The sequence below is a fragment of the Charadrius vociferus genome, unplaced genomic scaffold, assembly GCF_000708025.1.
Source record: "Charadrius vociferus isolate BGI_N301 unplaced genomic scaffold, ASM70802v2 scaffold162, whole genome shotgun sequence".
NCBI lineage: Eukaryota > Metazoa > Chordata > Aves > Charadriiformes > Charadriidae > Charadrius > Charadrius vociferus.
Window position 1 is genome coordinate 2,160,757 of NW_009647236.1, and position 21,624 is coordinate 2,182,380.

Consider the following 21,624-nt stretch of genomic DNA (forward strand, 5'->3'; position numbering starts at 1 on the left):
CCCCGGCGGGGCGTGCAGCCGCGCGGCATGCTGGGAGATGTAGTCCCCGGCCTCCTCCAGGCCGTGAACATTTTGGCTTTTACACCCATCTCTTTAGCGGCGGATTTCCTAATGCGATGGGGCTTAGGAGATTGTGCTGTCAGTCCGCCGCCCTGCCGTTGCAATGGATTCCTCACACATTGCCCATTTTCGCTTACATTCGGCATAGGAAAAGAAGTCTTACGGGCAATAACTTCCTATATGGCGTCAAAGAAGAGTCGGCACTGAGGAGGGTTCACACTGAGGAAAAGGAAATTTGTGCGAGCGAGAGGGGGCTGGTGCCCTCAGCTCAGCCTCCTGTCCTGCTCCATGGCACAGCCGCCGGCCGGCCCCTCAGCCCCTGTGTGCCAGCACGGCCGCCGGCACAGCACGCCTGGCCCCGAACCAGGGGAAGCACGGGCTGCCGGTTGCCCTCCACACGGGATGGCATGGGAAAAAGATGGAGGAGGACAGTAGGGTTTACATGGGGAGCTGGGTGTACCCTTGCTGCAGCGCTGCACTAAGATGTAGGGGACGCATCTATAGGAAACTTGACCGCAGTCATTCTGCTGCACGGAACAACCCGTTGTTCAATTTAAGTGGATTGGTTAAGGCTTGGGTGTAAATTCTCGTCAGTTCACATTTACTTTTAAATTAATTGGTTTTAAAAATAAAAAATGCATTTAACAGTTCTTTTGCCAGGACAAAGTCTTGCTTAATTGAAACCCACTCAACGCTGCTGCTGCAAAGATTGGTTTTCTTGCACACCGCTGTGAACCTCTACCATTTAACTTCTTCCTGTGCCATTCCATCCATGACCATGGCAAACCCACTCTGGTTGTCTTCTCCTCCATAAAACAAAGCAATGCTGCTGTTCTGCTGAAAGCTCCAGGAAGTACAATGCCATGGACAGGAAAAAATTAATTTCTGTGTCAACCATGAAACCACAAACCAGGGCTACAAAGCTGATTAGGGGACTGGGACTGGAGCATCTTTCTTATCAGGAAAGGCTGAGGGACTTGGGTCTTTTTAGTCTAGAGAAAAGAAGACTGAGGGGGATCTTATCAATGCTTATAAATACTTAAAGGGAGGGTGCCAGGTAGATGGGGACGGTCTTTTTTTTTTCAGTGGTGCCCAGTGATAGAACAAGAGGTTCTATCAAGCACAAACTTGAACATAGGAAGTTCCATCTAAACATGAGGAGGGACTTCTTTACTTTGAGGGTGGCAGAGCACTGGCACAGGCTGCCCAGAGAGGTGGTGGAGTCTCTCACTCTGGAGACACCCAAAACCCACCTGAATGCCATCCTGTGCAACCTGCTGTAGGTGACCCTGCTCTGGCAGGAGGGTCGGACTAGATGATCTCCAGAGGTCCCTTCCAACCCTGACCATTCTGTGATTCTGTGAGACAGAGGAAACAGGGTTTTCGTGATAGGACCTGGGGTTGCAGACAGCAATTGTTTTAGAGCCTGGTGCTGATTTATGCTTTATGCTTTGCTTGTGATCCTACCTTGGGTCACAGTAGGAAATTGTGATGTAGAAACAACTTAGGCAAGGCTGGTCTGCCTCCATCTGCTTCAAAGGCAGGGAGAAGCCAGACCCGCTGGAACTGTCCTGCCCCAGCAGCTCTGCTGACTTCCTCAGTCAGGCCTTAATTGTAAAAATTGTCACCTCGTGTCTGTTCCTGGGCACAAGCAGCAGGTCAGCTGGAAAGGCAACAGCCTACCCCAAGCTGCATTTTTACCTGCGTGTATATATGGTCTCAAAACTGGAAAACGAACATACGACTAGGCAGATCAACTGTCTGCAGAGGAGCTGAACAGCATGTGTTTCTGAGCTGAATCTCCAGGAAATTCTCCCTCAGGACCCTTCCAAAACCAAATACAGTTCTTCTCCTTGCTCTTCAGCGATCGTCACCAAAACAGGTGGACCAGAAACAACCACAAAAGTTTTTCTCACAAGAGAGCAAGGAAGTATGGACTGGAGAGCAGAGTACATATGAGAACTTCATGGTGCCAGCAGGTCTGAGCCTTTTCAAGGTCACAGTCCTCCTGTTTTAAACAGAGCTGTGGAAAGCTGGGGCGTGTTTTGAATAAAAAATAAATTGGATTGCTTAAATGCAAAAAAAAAATAATTTAACTGCCTCCACGGAAGCGTGGAAGGGAGGTGGTGGGCATTTTAGCAACTCCTGCGCACAGATTTATTGAGGGCAGTGATGGAGGAAAACAATGTGAGACTGGATCTGTAAGAAGCAGGCACCGGGCTGTCTTCAGTCAAGGGTCTGCCTTTCTCATTTTCACACGTCTGCCTGAGAAATTAAATTGAATGCATACAAAAAAAAAAAAAAAAAAGGAAAAACACCATCTTCAACAGAGCTTGAAATTAAGTTTGTGTGAGAGCCACTGGATTGTCCCAGGGGAGGAGGGCTTCCCCTCCCTCCAAGTGTAATTTCACCTCCAGCCAGCCCCGAACGTGATGAGAGACTGAGAGCAGCACCTCGCACCGTTTAATAAGATTCATTCTTGCTTGTTCTTTCTCTGTCCCCTTCTCCCTCTCTTGCCTCCTGGAGCCTGCACCAGATCCCTGTTGAAAATGCAGCAGAGTGGCAGGGAAGCTTGGCCTTGAAAATGCAGGGCCCAAGGAGGGGAGGAATGATGCACTGGTGTGACACCAAGCAGGGTGCTCAGACAGTGTCAGTCCATGTGTCTTATCCACTGCCCTCCTGATCCCCAGGGTTTCTGTCAAGGGAAGAGGAAGGTAGCATTAATCCTTGTACAGGCATCGTAGAGGCCCTCAGCCACCACTGCCAAGCAGAGCTGTCCCTCTCTTTTTGAGGATGACAGTGTTTTCTAGGGTGGACGTTTCAGGTACCTTTGGCCACGTCAGTTCTTTCTCAGCCTTTCACAGGCTGTTTGCTTGCACACTGCACATTGCACTTTAAGCAACACCTTGAATGTGATTTTTTATTACAGAAGTATGTATTTGGCTTGTACTCTAGTGCACTAAATTTTTAGCAATGCTTCCTCAAAAGACCCTTAAAAGTGCTTCCATTTTTCTGGGTGGTGGGTCCCTTGTTGTTTTTAAAAAACCCCAAAGTTACTGATAGCTGATGTGACATACCTTGCCCAAATCACAGAGTAAATCAGTGAGAGCATGAGAAACAGGACCTGGGTCTGCTAGCTTCTCTCAGGCTTGTGGATTAGCCAACAGTGGGCTCCTGTCAAATATGCCCATCCATTTTCCTCCGGTCTGGAGAGAGAAGGAAGAACCAAGAGACTAGAGTTGTTTCCCTGCTTCATCCTGCTGGATTGACATCCAGTTCCCCAATTAGAGTTTATGCATTTTTTCCCAGTGGGTTGTAGCTCGCGGGGACTGGCATAAGCTGGGACTGAAACAGCGTGCAGTTGCTTAGGAAGACTAAGCCCTGTAATGCCTTAGCCTGCGCTTCTTACCCTGCTGATGCTGCTCCTGCGTGTCTCCCCCTCGCCTCAGGAGACGCAGTGGGGCTGTATTGCAGAGGGCCACAAGCTACTGCGCTCGCCTGCTTCCCATTGCTTCCTGACCTCAGCAACTGGCCCTCCTCCAGGAGGAAGGAAGTTGAAAAATGTCTCTTGAGAGGTTTCATGGTCTCCAGAACGACTTGGGAGAGACTTTTCACAGAGCGGACAGGCAAAATGGATGCATATATGACCTTGGATCAATTTTTACTGAGACCTGGAATGTGATGTGTACCCATAATCCTGCAGGAGATCCCTTCTGTCTTACCATACTGCTGCCAGGAGAGCTTGTGCTGGCTTTTCCCAGAGAGGAGGACAGTGTGCAGGAGCTGGCTCACCCAACAGAGCTGGAGTGGATATCATGGCACCCTGCAGAACAGACCCCATAATGTCACCCAGAAATCAGGCAGCCTGCTTACTGCCAGCAGCCTTCTTTAGGCATGACCGTGCAATACAGCTTGCCGTTGCACTCACACAGTTTGTGGCACTCCCTTGTGATGGAGAACTGCCTGCCCGCCCTATGTTTTGACCACCACCCACTTCTGAGGTGTGGTCGGCACCTTGAGAGGGCAAGCTCAGTAGGGACTGTCACCACATCACCAAAATAACAGCTTGCTGCTAGAGATGCCATAAGAATATGGAGTTCGGGCTATAGTCTCGTCTCCTTCTGTCTCTTTCCTTCATCTCCATGATGCAGGCACCAGTCTCCGGGACCTGAAATATTTTTGCTTGAATTTCTCTTGTGCAATTTGGGTTAGATGAAGACTGAAGGGAGTACCCTTGAAATGAGAACAACTGAAACTGATACATTCTCGATTAGAGAGTCTGCTGTGTTTTCCTGGAAAAAAAGTAAGCGCTTATGCTGCGAGACAAGACAATAGTGCAATATCATACTATTCACATAATATTTAATAACGCTCTAGTACCATTCAATATAAATAAATAACCATTAAAAATTACTTTCTTGACATTCTCTTTCCTTTCTCAATAGTATTTTCTGCAACAGGAAGTGTTAGTAATATTCATTGGTTGGTGAATTGCATGAATCTCAGAGAACATGAATACCAGATACAAATATGCTAGTAAAAACCAGGCGCTGGGATGCCTTCTGTTCTTTAAACACTTCGGCCTCAATCTGCACCATTCCTCCTTATTGCATCCACTGCATTCACTCTCCCTGAAGCCTGCAACTCTAACTGCTGCTCCACTCCTGGCCTCTCCCACCCAGCTCTGCTAACAAACAGCCATCTTAAATTATGGTGTCTGTTACTCACCTACCCTTGGCTGATACGCCTCGACCAGCAGCAGTCCTTGCTGTCTGTGGGCTGCCCTACAGGGAAAAGAGTGTTTGTGCTGAACAGGTCCCAATGTCTGCTAGCCTGGAATATCAGCTGTGTACATCCATGCTATCCATGTCAGGTCCCACTCAAGCACAATTTAGCAACTGACAGAACTTCTTGACTCACAGAAACTGTCCTCCACAGGGCCTGGCTGGGGCGAGAATGGAGATGGAATGGGCTGATCGTGACAGCAGGATCTGACCAGCCACTTGAACTGATGGTGTAGCGCATGTAACTGGAATCCAGGTCCCCAGTGGGAAAACCAGGAATAATAATTTTGTTTTCTTATAGGGATGCAGAGAGAACAACTGTCTAAAAACATGTGTGTGTGGGTATCCTTTGCAATAGGAATGGACCCTTGCTACAAACACCCACCTTCAGTGCCAAAACCATACGTAGGACCTGTGTGAGATTAAAGGCCAGGGAATTAATCACCACATCCCCTCCTGTTCATACGGGCAGGAACCCTGCCCATCTCAGAGGAGAAAATGGAGGATCATAAATCAGCTCCTTGATTCCCTCGCTCTTGCTCATTCATCAAAACCACAAAGAAGGGGATTTAATCTTGGTTTAACACTGGGTGGAAGCATTGAGCCCACCTGCCTAGTGGCAGGGATGGGTCAGCAAAGCCCCCTGGAGTACAAGGCCTGTTACCTCCTGCAGAGGACAGGACAAGAAGCTCTGAAAAATGGAGAACAAAAAGTGTTTTGTAAACGCCAGGTTTCCTTCATGCTCTCCAGTTCCAGGAAGCCAGACCCTTTCTCTATAAGGACTTTCCTAGGGTCCAGAGAAGACACTGTTTTCACGGCCCATTCAGCGTTTCTTCATGCTGAGATGGCTGGCAGGGTGGCCTGGTAGTGCTAGGTGTGTTCATCCAGAAAGATCCTGGCCTGAGCTTCACTAAACGCAGCCTCCGTTTCTCTATTTGCTGCCTATTCTTCGATTTCTCCTGCCTTCCTCTGTGATAGGAGACATCTCACCCCTTTAGCCCCCTCCTGTACTTTAGCCCCCTCCCATAGCAGGGTGCACAGCTGCTTGCTCCCCTGAGGGAACATGGACTGACTCCTCTCAGATACCCTTCAAAAAGTCCTCTTTGTGGAGGTTTCCCGAGATCCCATGGGGACTATCTGCTGAGTGAGGCACTCCTTTGCACATGTTTTTACCTCGCTGTGATTGCTCGGGAACCAGAAACTTAGTGCCACCCACGTCTCTTGCATAAAGAAACTGTAATTCCCTTCGCTGTACTCCCCTCCTTGCTGTGTTTCTGATTATTTTGCCAGTTTAAGACACCATTGTAAAGAAACCCCAGGGAGCGCAGAACATACGACATTCATCGGTGAACGCCAAGCTCTGCTGTTCTTCTGCGAGAGTCTGGGGCGAGGGGGGAAATACTCTTTCTTCATGAACGTGTCAGATGATCTAAGCTAAAAAACAAAACTAAACAAGGAATAGGCAGAGAAGAATTCTAGTATAAATAAATCAACAAATAAATAAGTCTCCTGTCAGCCCAGAATTTCTTGGGCGGGGATGATTCAATTGCTCATAACTTTCCCCCAGATGTGAAATGCTTGATGTGTTTTGAATGCCTAAAGCCTTGTTTCTCATGGCCTGAGTGAAGATGGTTTTCAAGATGTGCTCAGAGCGGTTTCTGGGTCATTCAAGGAATCTTCCTGGAAAAGTCACAGCGACACCACTCCCCACGCACACACCTGGTACCAACACTTGTGCTTTTAATCCAGTGCGTCCTTCTTTCAGTCCTCATTTGTCACCTCCTCCTTTGTGGGCTGCCTTCCACCTGGCTGTCTTCCTGTTTTATTGAGGGAAAGGGAAACCCTTCCATATGACACTCTCCTCTCTCTTCACAGAGCCACACATGCCTTTCAAAGTTCAACTGGAAAACCTTGTCACATTTGCTATTTCCGTTGTCATCTATGTGCTCAAGATACGTTTCCCGATGATGTCTCTCCACATTCCTCAACTTTCTCACAGCAGATGAGAGCAGGCTGAGGGTTCCTCTTCTCTGAGCACTTCCCCCCCACCTCCACCCCAGAGAGGTATCTTCCTCTCTGGAGGTCTAGGAAACAAGTATGTGTACATGATTTGAGGCTACTGAAGTGCCTGATGGTGCTGCAGCAGGGTTCCAGGCTAGGAACAATACTTTGAAGTTCACCCATCTTTGCCCCTGCTTTCTGGTCTCTGCAGCGAGACGTGGAGGCATGGCCTTTGAGGTACAGTACCTGCCGGGTCTCCCTGAGCGGGAGAGGAACTTTATCCAGAGGTCTCTGGGCCTGGAGATCTGGGACGGCATTTCCCAAAACAACCTTAAGTGAAGGCAGTTCAAGTTCTCAGCCAAGACGTAGGCACCAGACCGCTCTGAACTCCCAAACCCAAAATGAGGCACTTCAGCACAGCTCCCTTCCCAGCACTAAAGGCTGGTCCATGTAGGTGTCTGAGTGCGTCCTTCAGAGGGACAGCCTCTCTCAGGCTATCTCTGTTTTAAAGCTGTTTTGAGAGCATACCAGCCTCAGGCCGACAGGTCCACCTTTGTGCTTTTGTGACAGCTCATGTCCTTGAACCACTGCAGCTCACAGCTGCTGTACTGAAGCTCAGGTTTCACGATATGCCAGGAGAGACCTTCAGAGGCACCCGCACCCATCCTGGATTTCAGCCTCTGTGCTGGCACAGTCGAGAACGGAGATCGCATCTAATAAATTTTAATGAATGGTTACAAACAGAGCTGGCAGGGGAAGGGAAGCACTCCTCTCCCAGGTGGGGAACGGGAGCCAGTGCATGAAGTCGAAGGTGAAGAGCTGTAGGATTGCAGGGCACCGCATCAGCTCTGTCCCCGCTTGCTACCACCTTTTGGGCAGTGGGAGCTGATCGGCGTGGTGACTTTTAAGGGTATGTATCATCCTCCAGCAGCGGAGCAGAGGGCTGGGCAGAACAGGCAGGGTGTGCAGCTGCTGCAGTTGCTGACAAACTTTGAAAACGATCACTGCTCACTGCTTCTGTCAAAACAAACACAAGATGAGGTAAGAAGGAGACAGAGGTGTCGATACCACATCCAGTACAACAGGGCAGGAGACACATTTCCAACACGGCTGTTCCCTGGTTTAGGTAGACACTAGGCAGGCATCAGCAACCAGGTTCCTCAACCACACTACGCACAGCTTAGGGATAGGATGTGGCTGAAGAGCTGCTTGTTCTATCCGCACTGCAGAGTCCTAGCTGGGATATTTTATTTATGAATTAGCAAAAGGTTTTGAAGGATTTAAGGATTTTTTTCACCAGTAAAAGCATTACTTTAACCTCTCTGATTTTTTTTTTTTTTTTTTTTAAGGAAGAGCAGGAGAATGAGATCTGAGTATCCCTGTTCAACCTGTCTGGAAGCTCTGAAATGCAGGTGAACCCATTTCCAAATATCACAAGGCAGCAGAAGTCCTATGCTAACCTAAGCAAACTCTTCTCTCTCAGATGCCTGTAAATAAATGTTAGCAATAAGAATAGGTTGTTTTTATAACACCAGTCTTGAGTGATAGTTTTCAGGGCTTTAACAAAGTATGAAGCAAAATTATTTTCCATCTCCTGCTTTCAGAAGCAAAAGCCATTGAGGGGTTTTCAATACAGGCAGCAGGGGCATATGCTGTGATAGCTTTTGATTGCTCTGTGGCCCCTGTTGCAATACAGATGATCCCAAGGATTTTCCCCATCCTATACATTCCCCTTCCTATTCTACATGCCCCCACAGTGTTTCTCAGAGACCAGGCTTATGGCCGTTTTCCACAATATCTCCACAGTGAAAGCCTTTGTCCACCTGAAGATGGGCTCAGAGATGCCCTTTTTGTCCCTCCGGCTCCTCCACTTTGCATGAAGAGGCTGGGGAAGTAGCTGATGCTCTCACCCCTGATCCTCAATCCCAGCACATCTCAGATCCTGCCTAGTGTTCTCAGGGCAGCAAAAAACCCCAGAATTTCTAGTGAAGAACAGAAAAGTTCTTTTCCTTTTTAAATGTTGAGCTCTTCTTTTTCTTTTTCTTGTCCCTTGTGAAAAGCAAAACCCTGTGTCTTATTGCTCCCCCTTTGCAGATCTGCTCTGATTTGGCGTGTAGAGTTTTTTCCCCCAGACTCTGCTGGACACAGCTGAGGGTGGTGGGAATGCAGGCAAGGAAGAGAATGGACTCCAGCTGGGACAAAATAACTGCTGTTTATGCAGCACCCGTTGAAGTCCAGTCTTCACAGTCCACATGATCAGCAGGTCCCTTTACACTGTCTCTGTGACAATCCACCAAACAGGCACGTGTGCCAAGCAGCCATGCAAGCGGTCCAACTAGAGATTAACAGAGCACCAAATCCCGCACCAAGCAATGTCTGCCTGGCTCACATCCGCAGGCGTTGGAGGGGAAAGAGGCCTCTGGGAGGTCTGGGACTTGACTGGCTTGATCTGATCCTCAACAAGGACTAATTGCCAGGAGGGAAAGACAGAAATATTCTCCCTATTGTATCTAAGAACAGAACATCCTCAGGGGAGCAATTTCATCTCTTTCTTTTCTCAGCGCTTGCTTATCTAGATCATGTCTGTCAAGGTTCTGCAGCTCAGCAGCCTTGATAGTAAGGATCTCCAAAACACCGTGGCCGTCAGCAGAGATCTCAATTTAAAACTTTAAGGGGGGAGAAATCTAATGATTTTGCTCAACTGCCCAGTCAAGCAATTTACCTTGCAGGTGTCTCCTGGAGTGGATGCCACCTGCCCACTTGGCAGGTCAGAGCAGCTCCCCCACATGGCAGACGGTGGTGCAGAAGGGATTGTAGTCAAATTCTCTGCTAATGCAAGTGGAAAGCTCTTTCAAAATCTACAGAGCTGGCCCAGTGGAGACTCTGGCTTGAAAGCATCCTGAGAGGATGACTTGGGTCATCCAGGAAGTCCTCCTGGTGAATGGGTGGCAGTGTCTTGATCTCTCAGACTGGTGGCTTCCCTCTCTCACAACAAATGACTTACAGGGAGCCATTCCTACGAGAATCCATAGCAGGTGTGTGGCATTTCTCGTGGAGGATGGCTGAGTGTTTGGCCGGGGAGAGAGTGTGAGGACAAAAGCGCCGATACATAAACAGTGCAGTTATGAAAACATCGCATCCACACTCTGCATCTATAGCGGAGCAGTCAACCCCTCCTCTGACAAGTAGGCAAGGCTGTTGTAAAGGTTAAGCAGGCTTATAAAAACTCCAAAGTGAGTGGTAACTCCAGACCAGTTAACTGGATTCTGAGTCCTTATGAGCTGAGTTTGGGCAATGATAGCTTTAGCCTACTGCAGACCCAGCATGGCTGGATATGTAAAATGAGCTTGTTACTGCTAGTGGATTTCACAGCAGCATAGGTTAAAAGAGGGGCTGCTGCCTAAGCATAGGTGTCTAGCATCCTTTATGGGTTGCTAGGATATCCGAGATATTAATAAAAAGCTGGCAGATATGGTACAGAGTTTGTGCCCAACAGGAAGGCCAGGTAGGCTACCCCAGGGTCCCTATGGTGGCACCAGATGTCTATGTTTAGGCAACTGACTCCTGTCCCTCCCATCTGCTGCTGGGCGTACAGGTGTGGGGATTGCTTTGCACTTTGTACGGCTGTCACTCAGAGGTGATGAGATGATGTGCAAGTGCTGTATGCAGCTACTAGTAATGCACTCAGCACATCGGTGCAGAAGTTGAAATACTTATGACTGCCTGTATAAAAGCTGTCAGTCATGAGTATACTGCCTGTATAAAAGCTGTCAGTTTTATTTCCACTGGTAGAGCTGAGCTGAGGTGTATATTGGGGTCAGGACTGAAAGCAGCCCTGGAATATCTTCCAAAGTAGGAGTAAATCATTCAGCATCCTGTACACTGCCACAGATATGAGTCATTCCAGAAAGAGCTGGGTACTCCCACATTGGATACCTTTACTCTTTTGGGACTTTTGGGGTAGCAATCTGCCAAAGGCAGACATTGGGATCAGAGGGCATGGCAGCTAGCAGAGGAGGTTATAGCTTCTCTGAAGCCTGTTCTGCACTGATCTCTACTTCTAAGAATGTTATCACTGATCTCTGATACATTCCTGCCCTCACCTGTGGTGGTTGCCATAATCCCCCATCCTGCTGCTGCACCTGGCTCTGAAGACCACAGAGGCACTCCTTGTGCTTTCAATATTTCTCCTCAGCAGCAGATGTATTCCTAGTTCTGGTAATGGTAATAACTGAGCCCCTCAAACTCTGTGAGAGTCTGTCTAGGTTGCTCTTTGCTGGTTCCTGTTTTGAGGTCATCTAAGTATCCCATCAGCCTTTCCCTGCTGCACCTGCACCACAGTTGTTTGTGTAGGATAAAAGCTGAAGGTGGATGCATGAAGCACTTCAGAAGTGGCAGGGCTGCTGGGGAAAAGCTCGTCTGCAAGAGCGTGATCTCTTTCCACACACTGTAGGACAACTCCCACATTAATGACTGTTTGGAGCTGGGAGAAATTGGGGAGCAAGAAATTTGGCTTGTCATTATTACTGAGTGAAAACCACAGGATTCTTCTGTCGCTTTTCTCTCTGTCCGTATGCAGGCAAAGCTTCTGTGTGAACTGCAAGGAGGCTTGAATGAGTATGAAATGCAGACTGTAAGTAGGTAAAGATGAGGATCTACTTCTTGTGCAAAGGGTCACATGGTAAGGGAGTTGCTGGAACAATCATATATGCAGTCTGTGAGGAAATAATAGCATCAAAAAGGAAACAGGTACAGATTATTTGCCTTGCCAAAACCAATAAAGACAATAGTACTCACACCCTGGAGCTGGCTCTCTGCTTACACCTCTACTCTGGGGTCTGTAAATCCACGCTTGCCTTCGTTAACCAGAGTGGGCCTCTCAGTTCTTGTGTGCCAGACCAACACCTAGAGGGAATCACAAAGAGTTCAGGGGCTCTGGATGCCATGGAAACGCTGAGAGTGGCATATCCGTCAGGTGGGATCCTCAGCAACCCGGGGCTTGCAGTGTTTGAAACATGTGACTCGAAGGGGTTGAACCTGGGAGAGACTTCACAGGAGCATGAAACAGTGACAAGGAGGAGGGATCGTTCTGACTGAAACCCCAGACTCAACCCTCTGCCAATACTCCTGGATTCTGGAGAAGCGATCTAGGTGCAAATTGTATGGCTGAGGGTCTTTATTAACAGAGTGCATAGCATTAACTGTTCCTCAGCACTCTCTGAGCTTCCCGTCTCTGAAGCACTTGGCAGGCTCTGCCCGTCTCTCCCAGCACCGTTGGGCGCTGATATGCGCCAGCACCAGGGCAGGCACAGTGGAAGGTGGAGGAGCACGGCAGGAGGCTGCAAAAGCAGCCAGGACCCAGCAAGGAGAACGTATCTTCAAGGTCTCTTGTCCTACTCACCTTTGTGCAGTTGGCTGCTTTGGGCTCCAGCCCGTCCATAGTCACTAGATCCTTCAGCAGACTGGTTTCCTGGTAGCCTCCTTTAACTCCTTCCAGCTTGAAACTGGCCTGAGGCTTCTCCAAAATCAGCTTGATGCTGATAGCAAATCCAGCCATGTCAATAGCAAAGGGCCGGTTAGGATCAAAGACGGTTTTCCAGCCCACCACCTTCCCTGCTGGGCTCACTTTTGGGGATTCATATCGCAGCCCCCCAACGAAAGCCACTGGCCAGACTGACACCCTCCTTGTGTAGCGCATCTGTGTGCCAGAAAGAAACAGTGCTGTGAGAATTCAGCCCCGCAAGGTTTGCCCCAACCCCTTTAGTGTACCATCCTCTGCTTTCATTGGCACCTGTCCTCCCCCGTTGACTTCCCACACAATCGCATAGCTCTCGGCAGCACAAGCTCTTGTTCACCTCTGCTGCTGCTAGAAGAGCTACAGCTTGCAAAGCCACAAGGCTGTTTTAGCACGTTCTTCTCTGAACGCCAAACTCACTGCTTTTCCGTGCCCACGTTCAGTCCCTCAGAAGAAGGAAAACCTTTGGTTTTCTGATCTCATCTGAACTTTTATCATTTTTTTTTGGTAAAATTTTATCATTTTTGTGAACGCCAAACACAAATTCTACCGGGCCTCTAGCTCCGTATTATCAACTCCACTCAGTCCAACTTTACCCCCATGCAAGTAATCTCCCTCCCTGACTGATGCTTCTTTGTCCTCATTTATTGCAAATTCCCCCCACCCTTGTTCTTCCATCCATGGCTACCAGCTAGGAGTGGGGATTTACTGAAATTGTCAGAAAAGACCTGGAAAGAAAGAAGAAAGGATGAGCTTAACAGAGATCTAAAAACTTCTGAAAACTGGAAATGTGTTCTGATGCATAACTCTGTATTTCCAGTGGTGTAGTACAGTTTGGCTTAAATTGGTGACAAAGGAATTTACTGAATACTCATTTTTGCAAGTTTACAATAGAATTGGCATCTCACAAAAGCCAGGTTTCCCGCAGAAGGCTGGGCAAGCTTCTGCGATCCCAGGGGCACAGCCCTGCTGCGGTGGCTGGAACTCAGAGTACAGAAGGGCAGCCAAGGAGAAAAGGTGAACTAGAAAGTCAGTCAACTTTTCTAACATCCCCTACCCATCACACCCCTACAACAGTGCGGATTTATGCTTTGCCAGAAGGTTGTCTTCAGTACTTATTTCAATCAGGTCAGCTCTCCCTGAGGAGAGGTATAAATTCTGCAGTCTATATCCCCTGGTCCCTGGCAAAAGGGGCTCCAGCTGGTGCAATGTTGTGTGAGAGGCTATTTGCATCTGCAGCCTACACCATGATGGACGTGCTTTTTGCTGTTTCAGCCCTTTCAAGGATAGCTACTGGGTTTACATAAACGATAGGTTTGCATCTGCCCTATACCCAGCTCCCACTGAGTGCTGGGTGGGCGAGGACGGCTCTAGGCAGCATGCCAGAGCCCTTGTCTCCCAATTGATGCTAGAAGTCCACATGGTAGCCCTATCTTAGAGGTCTTTGCAAGTGCATCTGGCCTCAAGAAGCTTTGCAGCTGTATTCTGCTTTTCTGTCCCATGTAATTTTACAGCTCTTACCTCTTCAAAGAGCTCCAGGCTGTAGGTGTTATCATCATCGGCAAAATACACTACCCCTTCCGGTGGTGCGGTGTTGCTGAAGCTGTCTCTCAGCCAGTGCAGCCCCAGGTTCCTCTGCAGCGTCCCCCTTGGGGTGTGGGATGGGATCCAGGACAGTCCCAGCTTCAAACTCTTGGGTGTCTCCACATTGAGGTGGGTGAAGTTGAGCCCTGCCTTCTCCAGCAGGTTGGATACCAGGTTGGTCCTCCGGGGCGAATCCTCCACCACCACCCAGTGCAGGTTCTGTACGTGTAGGAAGGTGTTGGCCAGACGGGTCAGCTCAGCTTTTTGCACTGGTCGGGTGTAGGTTGGGGTGATAACGAAGATGGTTGGCAGGGTGTCTGACCATGGGGGAGGCCTGGAGTACACATAATTCTGGATGACTTTAGGCGTTGCCCCTATGCTTTGCTGCTGCCGAATGCATGATGGGAGGCCTTCTTCTCTCAGTGCAGCTGTACTGTTGAGAAGAGCTTTAGAGGTCACGTTCTCATCAGTCTCTTCTGGGACAAGAGGAAAGAGGGAAGGAAGAAGAAGAAAGATGTTAGAGAACTAATCACTGCTGGGCTGTCTTCTCTCCAGGGAGTGGCTGGGGACACATCTGTCTGGAGTCAATGCTCAGCACATCAGCATCCTCTCCCCAAAGCCAGCCTAAGGTGCATGTTTAATGTGCTCTTAAGAACAGTTTGTGTGCTTGCTGCAGGCAAACCCTGAGGAGACCTTCAGGCAAGTTTGTCCTTGTTTAACCCATCCCATGGGAGAGCATCTCCTACCAAGGATTCACACCAGCAATCATCACAACCACCAGCATGTTGACAGCAGAACTCTTGCACTTACTTCTCAGCAGGCTGAGGTAGCGGGTGGTTGGGTACTGGTGCCACAAAGTTAGGAGAAGAGCCCATGGCAAGGCAATCAGGAGCGTGGTAAGAAGGTTACGTCTCCTCAGCATGCTGCAGAGACCTTCCAATGCCCAGGCATCTCTCTACCTTTCATAGAAGAAAAAAGAATAAGGCCTCCAAAATAACAGTCACCACAAGCATTAGGACAGTAAGTCTAGAGGCCAAACTAATAAACTGAGTTTGGCTTGTTTGGAGAGAGGCATGATAAGTGTTGGGCACCAAACCAGTGAAGCGTTTGTCAAAGTCTAAGTTTACAAGGAGCCCCATTAATGTTGCAGGCCTGAACCATCCTCCAGTTGCCCTGGCCAATTCCCGTGCTATTGAATGGAAGCTTTTATTTATTTATGTTGCTATAAAGAACCTCCCACTGCCCCATGATGAACCCACTGTCCTTGACTTGGAGTTGTTCATGTTGCTGATTCTGAAGCCAGAGAGGACTATTACTTGCCGCCTCTCTGGGGCTGGTATTCATTCCTGAGCTTTGTGGCGACTATTTAATTTGCTTCTTTTGTAGAATTTTTCTAAGCTGTGTGCAAGACTTGTGTTCCTGCATATGCAAGTGGACAAAACAGAAAATGTCAGGGATCCTCAAGATAGCCAACATCTCTTCCTTTCCTGCAGTTTTAATTCATCCTCCTTGTGCAGGTGCATTGAGGCAATCAATGATGCACGCTATCACCTACTAAGTTTTCCACAAAACCCCTGCCTCAGTCATTCCACACTGCTGGTGATGCCTGCTGAAAGTTTAATTATTCCACATCCCTTTCTACTCCCGGCTTGCAGTGTTTGGCCACTGCAGCATTTAGTTTAAATCACAGACTTCAGAAGACTTTGATTTCTTTGTTAGTATTTCTAAGTACGTGATCATGAGATCCGAGGAATTGCAGAAGTTAACATTTGTTTTTGAAAGTCCTTCTGTAAGGAACTAAAAGAAAATAAAGAGAAATAAAAGACAAAAGTATCAGGAATAATCAACAACAGGGGGTGGCTTATTTACAAATGGTCCAAGCTACAGTACTCCCGTGCTTGATTTTGCACAATTGTTGAGCACCTTCAGCTCCCACTAGTTATGGGAGTCAGTCTGTCTGGAAATAAGATCCTTGGCTTCTCAGGGTAACCATGCCTTCAACCAAGTATCCAACGTTAATGATCAGTTTGGAAAATACAGACCAAAGTATTTGGACATCTATTGCAGACCACTTGTCCAGGGACATAACTCAGCCCTGTGTAAAGTCCTGGTGTGATGAGGTCCCAGTCCTGGCTCACCTGTTTGAAAGACCCTTAACAGCCTGTGCACAGTAACTCATACGAGCATGAGATCCCAGAGATGACTTCTGAAAGTCCAACATCAAATGGGCTTGTCTATGCATGTGCTGCCTTCTATATGGCTCTGGCACACTGTCAGGAACATTTTCCTCCAACTTATAGCTTCTGCTTTTGTCCCTCTCTGGGTACAAAATCTCCTGATACTGTTTTTACACACCAGCAACAAAAGCAGTGCTCCAGAAAGAGGGATCCACTTCTGATGCTGCGGAACAGTGGCTCACGGAAACACTGAATGGTACAGAGCAAACTTTTTGTTACCATCTGAGGACTTTCTGCTATCACTCTAAGCAGGTTGCCTGATGTCTGACAGCTGGATTTTATTCCCCTCTCGCTCCTGGTAATATCTGTAATCTGTTTCCTCTGGGATAACCCTTCTGATGCCAAGTACTTCTCCTGGTGGACTTCCTTGCTACCACAGTGATGCTCACTAGGAGGCTAAAGGGAGCATAAAACTTCCATAAGCCTCCTGCAGGGAGATTTCTGTTGGGAAACTACAGCCACAGGCCCTGGGAACCGGAGAGCTGCTGAACAGCACAGCCCCAACAAGGCCTTCTTTCTCTCCTGGGCTGAAGGCAATTTAAGGGAAAAGGGCATCACCCTGATACAAACGATGGAAAGTAGGTTCAAATTGGTTGACTCTAAATTCCTACACTGCCCGTATTTCCTAGGTGTACTGAAGGCCTTTTGTCTAAAACCAAGGTCCTTAAAGGGACATAAGCACAATGAGTGCAAAGGAAACTCCTTGCCCAGGATTCGAGCCCAGCACCTCCTCATCTGTCCAAAGGGGAAGGATTGCCCTCCTTCAGCCTTAGAGAATCGTGTGAGAAGAAACATGACAGCTGGTCCAAAAGGGCTCTGCTTTGCAGTGACAGCAGCCACATGGTACTCTTGGAAGGTATCAGGGGATATTATTCTAAATTAATCCTCTGGGACCTTCTTGGGACCTGTCTTTAATTTTTTCCCTTGACATTTTACCTTGGTCTCCTGACAAAACAAGGATTACGCAATCACAGGGCTCATCAGTGCCCTACTGCCAGTAACTATCAAACCCATTTCAGCCAAATCTGACAGAAGACTAGTATGTCTCACAACTCTTCTGGCCTGCAAGTAGATACTTACAAGCCCTATTAAGGAAATTGCTGCAACATGAGCTCACTCCGTGTTAGACACCAAAAGTACCACGCTGGAGCAATCCCTCTAGGGAACCTATCTCCACTGCTCCCCAAACCAACCGTTTGTGGTTATAATCTCTGATGCTTCTAACCCCCTCACTCAGGGAACACTGGTGGCCATTCCTTTACTTTCAAGCAATGGAAAACTGATCAACAAGTGGGCCAAGGAACCCCTGTGGCCGAGGGCATATGGGATTCTTTTGGTGAAGCCAGCAGGAGCCTTGTGCAGCAAACACGCTGGCTCTGTATAACTTCTTTGCTTTCTGATGGCTAAGTCCAGGGCAGGTACAAGTATCTCCTTCAAGCTTTAGTGCCGAAAGTGTAGGTGTTTGTTAAGCTACAGATCTAGGCTAGACACAGGGCAGGATGGTGTTACCCACAGCAGGGGCTGCTTTTCCTCCAGGAAATCCTTTCCCTTACTAGCGTAGCAGCACAGAGCAAAGCTTCCCATCACTTGGGGCCACAAGAACAGAAAAAGCCACCAAAGAAATCCAAGGAATGCTCTGCACTGCTTTGTAACAGCAGCAGACACCTTGGTCCACCTGGGCCCGGCTCAGGGTCATCACAGCTCTTTGCTTCCTTTCGTATGCTTGCAATTACAAATGTCCCTGCACTGGAGTCAGGCAGCCAGTGTTTTTTCCCTTTAATAAAGGCCCTTAATTATACAGGCAGTTTCTATGCAGCAGGCCTGCCACTGCTGCAAACTCAGGTCGCTTCTGTAGGGAAGGAGGGGAGGAGGCGGCGGTGGCAGCTGTGTTACCGGGAGAGCACAGAGGAGAGTGGATCAGAGTTAGAAGAGCTTTAACAAATTCCCTTTCTAGTTCTTTCTCCTCCTCCTCACAGCCAGCCCTGTTCATGCCTCCCGAACACTGCAAACAAGCAGAGATGCTGTCTGTGTGTGCAACTCCCTTGGCGCTCCTCGCTTATTTATTTCTACATGCACCTTCTCTCTATTGCTTTTCCAAAGCATGCAACGCTGAAGAAGTTAAACCCCACATAAAGCACCAGGTCACTTGTGAAGCTCACAGAGGAGTCTAACTTTGACCTCGTTTTCAGAAAATCTGTCTTGGAATACTTTATTTTCTCTTTAAAACCTTACCTTCTCTTCCCCCGCTGCCCCCCCTGCATCCATCATGCTTGTGTTCTTCTCTGTTCCTTGACATCTTTCACCTGCCTTCTCTCAGTCCTTAAGAGTCTCTCTTCTTCCCTGTTTCCAGGACCAGAGGAATCCCCTGGCTTACTAATAATTTTAGCATTCATCTTCTCTCCTTCCCCACACAAAGGCCCTTTGCATTTTCTTAATGTCCACCCCACATGGAATATTTCCCACAAAGTGGCCCATTAAAGCGTCAGACCATCCTTTTGAAAACACTGCATCAAAACCCAGTCACATGTCAGTGCCTCTGGGTAGCTGCTGATGGCCCCAGTGGGGCTTATGGAGGTTTACTGCACATAGTTTTACCTACTTTTTATAATTAAAAACAAAGTCCCCTAAGTGGCTCAGATTAATTGCATGCCTGGCTGGCAGGCATTACCGTGTGTATTCTTGGCACAACCAGCTACGCTCCTTCTGCCTTTAAACCCATTCAGAGCAGATCCTATTAAATGAGATTCAAGATCAGAAGAAAATTTTGTGATCATCTAAACCTATCTCCAGCGATCATCCCGTAATTCCTGGGTTTAAGCTGTAGAGGGCAGGGACTGTCTCTTAATGTGCTTGTACAGTCCTGCACTGATCCCAACAGGAGCCTTTGGATGCGATTGCAATACAAATATTATTGATTGTACTCTCTTGCTGGCTCTTCTCCTCCCCTGCTATTTCCCCTGTCCTGCCTATTCCCCTTTGTCTTCCCTTTTTTTTTTCCTAGTGTCTCCTGCAGCCCCAGTTTGTGTTACACACCCTTAACAACATTAGCTGGATGTTTGATGGATGCCTTCAATATGCTGCCTGTAGCCTTCTTGAGCTGTTTTCCAATTACACATCCCTCTTCTTAATTTCATCCATCAATCTTCTGTTCTCCATTAAAAAAAATAAACAAACACATACACATAGCACAAAGCTGAGTATGATAGGGACAAAATGTTTCTCGTACTACTCTTGCTTCACGCTGCTTTGTCAGACTTCTCAATTCCCGGGACACAACAGCATCCCGTCTCCATTTAAGCTCATGTGCTGCTGCAGAGAGCATTATCTGAAAGGATTCAGGAGAAGAGAATGAGAGAAGCACACAGGGAGAAGAGCCCAGCCCCAGCTCGGATGCCCCAAACTGATGCCGAAGAGAAGCAAGATCTGGCCGAGACTCAGAGCATCATGTGTGACCAATCCCTTCATCTGCTGTTGACTAATTACCAACACAGGGTACAATTTGCTACAGGCAGGGCAGCTCAGATGTTGGGAGAAGGATAAGGATTCCCAGGCTGGAGAACAACCCAGGCAGCCTCACTGTTCAGATCCAACGTTAAGAGGTCACATATGTGACTTTCTTGCTGAATTGCAGAGTAATTTGAAAGGAAATGTTGGGTGGATGGTAGAGAAAGGTGCAAGTTAGGGAGAGACCCAGCTGACTGGGGTTTATAAGGCTGACGTGTGAGTTCAGGTGCCTGCGATTTTCCTATAGCCCTGTTGAAAAGCTGCTCAATTTATGTCCTCTTTGATAACTCAGAAACCGTCAGGATCACACAGGCTTTGGTAGTTCTGTTCTGAGGTTTCAGTTCTGCCCTCCACCCGCCTGATTCAGCATGAGAACCACACCTTTCGAGAAGTTTGCTCTGCAAAAAAGATAGATGATTTTGCAGCCTCTGGTTCAGGGCAGCCAGCCTGGCTGAGCCAGGCTTACAAGACCCTGAATGTTGGACCAACTTCAGACCCAGGACTGTATGTCTGCAGTCTGAGACACAGACTCTAAAGATCATTATCTTCCCAGAGGGACAAATTTCACAGTCCAAACTGTCTCCCGGGAACATCCCGCCATCCACGGTAGAGGCTTTTCTAGGCAAGCACCCAAAGCAAACTAGTTTCAGCTAACGGAGCCAAAAGCTTCAGGAAACACCACCTAATCTTGGTTTGTACCGTGTTTGCAAGCCTACCGTTCTGTGCGTAGCCGGGAGGAGAGAGGCCTGGAAAGGAGAGGAGAGCAGAGGAGAGAGGGGTGTGAGGGGCAGAACTGAAGCAGAGCTGCCAGCAGGTTCATGCGACTTTTAATTTCATGCACCGAAACTGTCAGCAGGGTTTTTGGTTTGTTTTGCCGCCTCCCTCCATCAGCCCATAGCCACCTTGAAGAAGTCCATGCAGATTTCATGAGTTCCCTAACTCCCGGTGTGGGAGCCGTGATGCTGAAGGCAGAGCAGGGAGCTTTCAATTATTGATGAGAGCGACCTCTCTTTAAACAAGGAATGCATAATTCATGGCAGCGCCGGTATTTGTGGTGATCAGCAATGGCTCTGTCTCTGCTTTGCTGAAATCCACAGGAAGCTGCTGTCCCCTCTCCCCCCGTTCCCTTGGGCCTATCAGAGCCTTCAGCCGAAACTTCAATACCGTTTAAAATTGAGACATGCCAAGATGCTGCAGCGCTTCCCCTCACCAGGCAGTCTCCTGCCTGGTGGAGATGAGCACAATGAAGTGGGAGGACGGATTCAAGGAACCACAGAAGTGGGTGGAACGGGTTACTGCTCTGGGATAAGCAGGGGTAATTACTGTGCAAACACAGCCACAACAGGACATTTCTCAGCAGCGGAACTCCTCTGGCCCCGAGACAGGTCTGTAGGAATGGCGTCAATGTAGGACAGAAAAGACAGGTTAGATCTGAAGGACAGTGCCCGAGGGTTCACATCCAGCTGTATTTCTTGTGGGGGTGGGAAACAGAAAGGGAAAAGGGAGATTTGGTTTTCTGCTCAATAAGCAGCAATTTCTCCCCTAAACTCTGCCGGAACTGGGTGGCTGAAAAGCAGAGGAGAAAAAAAAAAAAAAAAAAGGGACAAGTTTTTTTTCTAAGAAGGTAAATGCTAATGATGGAATAGGGAAGGGAAACACTCTTAAATCTTTCCTAAACCCAGAACTGGGATCTTGACCTCCAAGTAGCATGGGCAATGAAGGCCACTATGGTCCTGTCTGAAGGTGGAAGGGTGCTCTTCTGCTGGGGGTTTTAATTGTCCCACTGCTGCAAACCTCCTGAATGGCTCCGCACAAGCGTCGCCTGCCATCTGAACGAGATATCTCCCTACAGCTTGTGGGGACAGAGGGTGAGGCAAAATTAAGTGAGCCCCCTAGAGAGACAAAACCCAGAGAACTACAAATAATAAAACAATATGGG

The 21,624-nt window shown here is 48.2% G+C and overlaps 1 protein-coding gene across 1 annotated transcript; it reads right to left on the minus strand.

Moving 5' to 3' along the window:
• Positions 1–11,663: 11,663 nt before the first annotated feature.
• LOC104281856 (galactosylgalactosylxylosylprotein 3-beta-glucuronosyltransferase 1-like) lies at positions 11,664–14,866 on the minus strand. Its single transcript, XM_009879906.1, has 4 exons — positions 14,755–14,866; positions 13,882–14,420; positions 12,247–12,543; positions 11,664–11,750 (listed from the first exon to the last, which is right to left on the minus strand). Exons 1-4 carry the CDS (start codon positions 14,864–14,866, stop codon positions 11,664–11,666), a joined length of 1,035 nt encoding a protein of 344 aa, XP_009878208.1.
• Positions 14,867–21,624: the final 6,758 nt, after the last annotated feature.

Coding starts and splice junctions, on each gene's coding strand:
- LOC104281856 (XM_009879906.1), bottom strand. CDS start 14,866: ATGCTGAGGAGACGTAACCTTCTTACCACGCTCCTGATTGCCTTGCCA. Junction 14,421..14,754: donor CTACCTCAGCCTGCTGAGAA/GTAAGTGCAAGA, acceptor CTCTTGTCCCAG/AAGAGACTGATGAGAACGTG. Junction 12,544..13,881: donor GCCTGGAGCTCTTTGAAGAG/GTAAGAGCTGTA, acceptor TCTGGCACACAG/ATGCGCTACACAAGGAGGGT.